The sequence below is a fragment of the Argentina silus genome (assembly GCF_951799395.1).
Source record: "Argentina silus genome assembly, chromosome: 18".
In the NCBI taxonomy this organism is placed as follows: domain Eukaryota; kingdom Metazoa; phylum Chordata; class Actinopteri; order Argentiniformes; family Argentinidae; genus Argentina; species Argentina silus.
Genome location: NC_139672.1, coordinates 8,225,371 through 8,232,870, shown reverse-complemented (window position 1 = coordinate 8,232,870; position 7,500 = coordinate 8,225,371). Strand labels below are relative to the sequence as shown.

At 47.1% G+C, this 7,500-nt stretch overlaps 1 protein-coding gene across 1 annotated transcript in view; it reads right to left on the bottom strand.

The window, feature by feature from the left end:
- The window catches only part of LOC310819253 (neurocan core protein-like), a gene marked incomplete at both ends in the record, with an annotated part of 30,882 nt that overhangs the window by 2,912 nt on the left and 20,470 nt on the right, over nt 1-7,500 (bottom strand). Inside the window, 4 exons of the mRNA XM_083690497.1 lie at nt 196-302; nt 864-915; nt 2,192-2,305; nt 6,013-6,129. Coding sequence (XP_083546623.1) covers nt 196-302; nt 864-915; nt 2,192-2,305; nt 6,013-6,129 — 390 coding nt within the window. The remainder of the gene's footprint in view (nt 1-195; nt 303-863; nt 916-2,191; nt 2,306-6,012; nt 6,130-7,500) is intronic.

Sequence of the window (7,500 nt, the reverse complement as noted above, 5' to 3'; positions counted from 1 at the left end):
TCGCAGAAACACTCATGGATCCATATGCAGAAACTGTTAAATATACACACACACTGTACACTTTGGAGCTCTCTCTCTCTCTCTTTCACACACACACACACACACACACACACACACACACACACACACACATACACACACACACACACACACACACACACACACACACACACACACACACACACACACACACACCGTTAATGAACTCCTGCTCGTTGGCGGAGGTGACACTGCTGAGGTGGGCGCTGTGTTCTCTGCAGTCCTTCTCTGCGTCCTCCCAGGTGTGTCTGTGTGTGAAGTACCTGGAGAGGAGGACCACACACCATGTAGACATGACAGATTATATACAATACACAACATAATGTGGTTTATGGTATATATTGTATCAAATAACCCAGGTCCACAGAGCACCTGTGGCTACATTATGTTTATATGATACTGTATCTATATTACCACCACCTACTGCTACTACTAATTCAGATACTGCTTACACTGCACTACTTATACTATACTGCACTACTATACTGCTCATATACTGCACTACCTGTATATACTGTTCACACTGCACTTTCTGCTTTTTTGCACTTCTGGTTAGACGCTAACGTTGTCTCTGTACTTGTACTCTGCACAATGACAATTAAGTTGAATCTAATCTAATCTAATCTAATCTAATCTACTGAACAGTACAACCTTTGTTCTCACCATTGGAGGCTGGTGGAGGTAGAAATCGGAGGACGGGCTCATTGTAATGCATGGAATGGAATGAGGTGTTTGATACCGTTCCTCATTCCGTTCCATGCGTTACAATGAGCCCGTCCTCTACGATTTTCTACCTCCACCAGCCTTCCCTGATTCTCCCGTACCTGTAACAGTGGCCATGGAACTTCTTCCAGCTGTGCTCACATCCCTCAATGTCTAGAGAGAGAGAGAGACAGAGAGACAGGGGGAGAGAGAGAGAGACAGAGAGACAGGGGGAGAGAGAGAGAGAGAGAGAGAGAGAGAGAGAGAGAGAGAGAGAGAGAGAGAGACAGAGAGACAGGGGGAGAGAGAGAGAGAGAGAGAGAGAGAGAGAGAGAGAGAGAGAGTAAAAGGAGATGATTATCTCTAAATATACAGTACCCGCACTTCTCCACACACACACACACACACACACACACACACACACACACACACACACACACACACACACACACACCAATCACCTTTACACCTTTCACACAGAACTGTATCATTCACGACACACAAGGGCATGTACTTATATACTAATTTCTTTCGAATCCTGGGAGTGTGAAATGAAAATACCAAACCTGCAATTATGTGTCCTCTTTTTCAATTCTCAGCACACACGTTAATCTCTCTGCATTATTAGGATTCATTAATAAAGGTGAGGATCGTGGATTCATTTGTAACTCTAAAGGTTAGATATTCATTAATCCTCATTACTGTAAGTGAAGCCTCTGACACAGGGGAGGTCGGCTGAGGAGCTGTGGGCGTCTAAAGCCAGTGAGTTGGATCTGTGTGTGTGTGTGTGTGAGTGTGTCTGTGCGTGTGTGTGTGTCTGTGTGTGCGTGCGAGCGCGTGTGTGTGTGTGTGTGTACGTGCATGCACGTGTGTGTGTGTGTACGTGCATGCACGCACGTGTGTGTGTACGTGCATGCACGCACGTGTGTGTACGTGCATGCACGCATGCGCGCGCACGTGTGTGTATGTGTGTGCGTGTGCTTGTGTATTTCAGTCCACATCATTCACCCTGCAGTGCGGTGACAGCTACAGACACACCGCCTGCCTGGTAGCAGGAGATAGATACAGCACTGTGATAGGGAGCTCTGACATGGCAGTAACTGATCACACGCACTGATCTAGCTAGATGACTTAAACCCCGGCCCTGCTACCGCTGATATCAGATGGCATCAATCCTGAACAATGGCAACATAGAAGTAGACCCACTAGATGTAGACCTGCACAGATGCACATCTGTGTACCTTTGTTAGGTGGACCCAGGCATGTAACGACATATGAAATGTGCATTGAGTGTGTGTACTGTACCATGGTTACATATTGTACTCTCTCTCTCTCTTTCTTGCTTTCTCTCTCTTGCTTTCTTTCTCTCTCTCTCTCTCTCTCACTCCCTCTCTCTCTCTCTCTCTCTCTCTCTCTCTCCCTCTTCCTCTCCCCCCCCCCCCCCCCTCACCTTTTTCACAGGTGTCTCCTCCGTAGCTGGGCAGACAGAGGCAGGCGAACGAGTCGATCTTGTCGATGCAGGTGCCTCCGTTGTCACACGGGTTGGACTGGCAGTCGTCCACGTCTGCGGGGAGAACAGAGACGGAACACGGTCAGGATACGTTACGGTCACGGTCGCGTTACGGTCATTCACTGCGGTTTCACAAAGGATGACGTGAAGCAGTGGTCACCAAAAAACTGGTCCCAGAGAGCTATGTTCATGGGTTGCAAGCTTTTTGTTTTCCAGCCCAGCACTTCCACACGTCAATCAATCATGAAGACGTTGATTGGTTGAATCACGTTTGTTAGCCAGCACACAATGTAGACTATATACTATATACTATATAGTATATACACTCACCGAGGACTTTATTAGGAACACTATACTAATACTGGGTAGGGCCTCCCTTTGCTCTCAAAACAGCCTCAATTCTTTGTGGCATTGATTCCACAAGATGTTGGAAACATTTCTTTGAGATTCTGGTCCATGATGACATGATTGCATCATGCAATTCCTGCAGATTTTTCAGGAGCACTTTCAAGCTGTGAATCTTCCGTTCTACCACATCCCAAAGGTGTTCTACTGGATTCAGATCCGGTGACTGGGAAGGCCACTGAAGAACCTTGAACTCATTGTCATGTTCATGAAACCAGTTTGAGATGACTTTTGCTTTGTGACATGGTGCATTATCATGCTGGAAGTAGCCATTAGAAGATGGGTAAATTGTGGCCATGAAGAGATGCACATGGTCAGCAACAATACTCAAATAGGCTGTGGCAGTCAAGTGACGATTAATTGGTATTAACGGGCCCAAAGTGTGGCAAGAAAACATTCCCCACACCATGACACCACCTCCACCATGAGAAGGTCTACAGGTGTTCCTAATAAAGTGTTCAGTGAGTGTATATAACTAACTATAACTATAGCTCCCAAGGACCAGGTCAGGTGACCACCGAAGTATAACCTTGATGGTGATGTCTGTGGGCGCTCTCTTTCTTTCTTTCTTTTTTTTTTTCTTTCCTTTGTTCTTTGTTTTTTCCAACCCTTTCCTCTCATTTGTTATTTTCCTCCCAATCTCACGAATCAGGACTACTTCAGGGCCTCATATCTAATAAGGTATTTCGTTTTGCCGACATTATGTTAAGTTCAAAGCAGCGAGAGCCTCTCTCTCTCTCTCTCTCTCTCTCTCTCTGTTCGGCAGAGGTTACAGTGAGTCCATCGGACCTATTCATACTTCATGCCACACAGAAACTTAAACTGAGTAATATATTCCAAGCTCAATGCTTAAATGAAGGTTACAGCAAAGGTTGAAGCAAAAAATGTTTTGTTCCCAGTGTTCTACACACTGGGTGCTGTAGAGATTTCCACTTCAATGATGAAGGTTTCCTGACAATAAACCATTTTGAGAACATACTGTTCATACTGTACATGATGTAACCCCCGTTCCCTGGTCTTACAATACCATCTTCAACTCTTTTATATGAGTCACTGCTCAAAACACAGTTGACTGAATAACCTATATGAACTCAAAAAACAGAAAACTGTTCAATTCACAACTCCAAGGTTGAGAACAATCTGACTGCAGTCTGCTCCCAAAAATCACATCAAGTTAACATTGGGCTTTCTTTTCGACAGTTGATAAGAGTTTCAAAACGTTGGCCTGGGGAAGACTGTTGAAGGGAATGTGTCAGACCAGTCTAACACAGCCTCCAGCCTCTTGCCAAGTCCGTCTTCCGAGAGCTCTGTGCGGCGAGGTTCAGCTCTGCATATCTGACAGAACGCAGCCCAGGGGGCTGACGTTCGCTGACAAATTCCTCGTAACTGCCAGAAAGCCTTTATTTGGTCAGAGAAGGGCATTTTATTGGTGTTTCTGGCTACAATTCTATGGGTATAAAAACAGGGTAATCTATGGGTATTCTGGGTACAAAACAGTCTCTCTCCTTGTCTCCTTCACGTCATCTGCACTGACAGTGAACAAACTGGACAGGTGAAAGCAAATGCTTACAGTAGTAGATACAGTAAAGGCCTATCTACCATATTGCTTTGGCTTGTCTTACGTTATTAAGATCTCTGCATACGAAGAAGAGTGGACAAGGGGAGGAGGCGTTGTTAGACAATTGGGATGCACCCAAGGTCTGAGTGAGCTCTCATGTAATTATTTCCACCCAGGACAACTTTGAATAACCCCTCACCCCTGACCCCTGACCCCTCACTACTCAGTCCTCCAAGTCACCCTTTGCCCACACACACACACACAATACACCCCCCCCCCCCCCGCTCCACCCCTTCTCCTAAACACACCTCTTCTTTGTACCTCATGAATGTTTAATCCTCTCAGAGGAGCAGAGAGTCCAGAGAGAGATAATACTGCCAAAACTGGAATCCATACACACACGCATGCATACACACTGGCAGGCCATCCCTCTGTCTCACCCCCAACCTACTGTATCTCTCCTTCTGTCTGTTATGCTTTCTTTCTCTCTCTCTCTTTCTCTCTCAGACATTATTTCTTTCCCTCTCTCTCCCTCTCTTCTCTCCTCCATCTTTCATCTGTAGCTTCGTCTTCTATCTCTCTCTCTCTCTCTCTCTCTCTCTCTCTCCATCTCCATATTTTACCCCCTACGCATGAGCATATGCTTTAATTCTCTTTCACTCTCTCTCTCTCTCTCTCTCTCTCTCTCCCTTTCCATATTTTACCCTCTGTCCCTCTGTAACTGTTCCCTCCCTCTAGGGCTATAATCTCAGGACTGGTACCCCCCTCATAACAACAGCAGGGTAAATACGATGAGTCTGGTCTCGCGCACCCTCCCAGACGTGAGAAACAATGCCACAGTGCTGCAGTGGAGCCAGGGCAGAGAGGGAGAGAAGTGTTCTACCTTCCGGGGGGGAGAGAGAATGTCAATGAGATTCACAAAGGCTGGGAAACCGCTGAGTGTGAAATAAGTGAAGAGAAGGGAGCTAAATTAAATGTTTAAAGTCTCTCTCTCTCTCTCTCACCACCCTCTCTCTCTCTCTCACCACCCTCTCCCGCAGGCGTTGACTGTAGCATTGGAGTCATGCCACTGAGACGCTGCAGTAGAGACGTAGCTTTGTAGCGACGTAGCTTTGTAGCGACTTAGCTTTGTAGCGACTTAGCTTTGTAGCGACTTAGCTTTGTAGCCTACAGCACGGAGCATGGTTTGTATGCATTAGCGTTAGCCATACATTAGCGTTAGCCACAGCTGACCTCGTCTTTCCCTGTATTGTGTGAGTTAACAAAGCCTGTGCAGTGAACAGGCAGAGGGGAGGAGCCATGTTTGACCTTGACAACCATAACAATACCCCTTCGTAACCCTTGACCCCTAATCCCTAACCTCACCCCCACACACACCCCTGTCTCACTGTGATGGAGAGCTTGGCCTTTGACTTGCCAATAACCCCCTATAAACTGTATTGATTCATACATACACACATACGCACGCACGCACTGACTCACAAACACACACACATACACACACACACACACACACACAGACACACACACATGCACACACACACACATATATATACACACACACAATGATTAGGTGAGTGGCAGGTCAGTTGTTCACTGTGTGTAGGTGTGGGTTGCGTGTGTGTGTGTGTGTGTGTGTGTGTGTGTGTGTGTGTGTGTGTCTGTGTGTGTGTGTGTGTGTGTGTGTGTGTGTGTGTGTGTGTGTGTGTGTGTGCATGCGTGGGTGCTTGGGTGTGTGTGTTTGTGTGTACATTTGTGCCGTATATGTATGTGTAGCATATTGTAAGTGTCGACTCACCGATCTCACAGTTCTCCCCAGTGTATCCCTGTGGGCAGTAGCAGCTGTAGCCTTTTCCCTGAGGTAGACACTTCCCACCATGCAGACACGGGTTAGTCACACAGGGCTGTCCCTCCACTGAGACGGGGAGGGGGGGGGGGGGGGGGGGGGGGGGGGGATAGAGAGAGAGGGGGGGTGGGGGGAGAGAGAGAGGGGGGGGGGGAGAGAGAGAAGGGGGAAAGAGAGGGGGGGGTGGAGGAGAGGGAGAGAGAGAGAGAGAAGGGAGGGGGGCAGGGGAAAGTGAGAAAGAGAAAAAGAGAGGGGGGGGAGGGAAGAGAGAGAAGAAGAAGAAGAAGAAGAAGAAGAGGACAATCAGTTTCAGAGTAAAAGCGTCACCATAGAGAGCTATGAAAGGACTGAGAAGAGTGAAAGAAGACCGTTGACAGGATGACAGAGTTGAGATGAAGGATGATGAACAGATTCAGGCCTGTCGTATCCAAGGGCACTTCTATGCAGCCACTGTCAGACTCGTCATGAAACATTTAAAACAGGCCGTGTCGCAACAAGGCGCCTCCGAAAAAGATTTGCTCTCAACCGGTCGGGGTGAAAGACCCCCATCCACCACCAAACACAGAGAGAAAGACCCCTGGAGTATAGTCCCTCTATCAGACTTCACACCATCAGGCTTCATTTCACAGTTTAAACACAAACTCTTTGAGCCGTTAAAAGGATGACTTTCCCTCGGTTCTGGCTTCTGAGAGTCTGAGGTGGAAATTACTTGACTCCGCATGAAAGAACGGTCCTATCGCAGTTCCCCCCCTTTTTTTTTACGAGGGAGTAAAGCGGAAGAATTCTCATCTTTTTTTTTCTTTTTTGTTGCGGCTTTTATTTCATCCGGGAAGGGACTGAGGGTAGGATAACTAGGAATAACCTTGCTGAATAGGGTTGTTTCGTTTCAATGTCAGATAAGAAAGACACCTGGTTTAGCCTAATCAGCACAAGTCATTCCCGAGGGCATATTGAATTGAGCCAAAGAACAATATGCATAAAGGTATCCAGTCCCTGCAGTGCTGTTGGCAGGGATAAGAGAGCTTGCTGCTTTATTATGTATTGAGTTATCCTTTGGCTAGAGGGAGGCTTTTTCCAATAAACACCTTCAAAGTGTAAATAAATTCATCCACTGGCTACTTTACATTGCCAAGAGCATCTATGGCACTGCTGCCTCCTTTAGCTCCGTGGAATTTACTTTCCCCGACCCCCTATCGCACCCCCTCCACACACACACACACACAGAAGCACACACACACACACACACACACAGAAGCACACACACACACACTCGCGGACGCACACACGCATTCACGCACGCACGCACACACACACACACACACACACACACACACACACACACACACACACACACACACACACACACACACACACACACACACACACACACACAAACACCACCTCTACCTGACATTGCTGAGGTGTAAGGTAGTTTCTTTC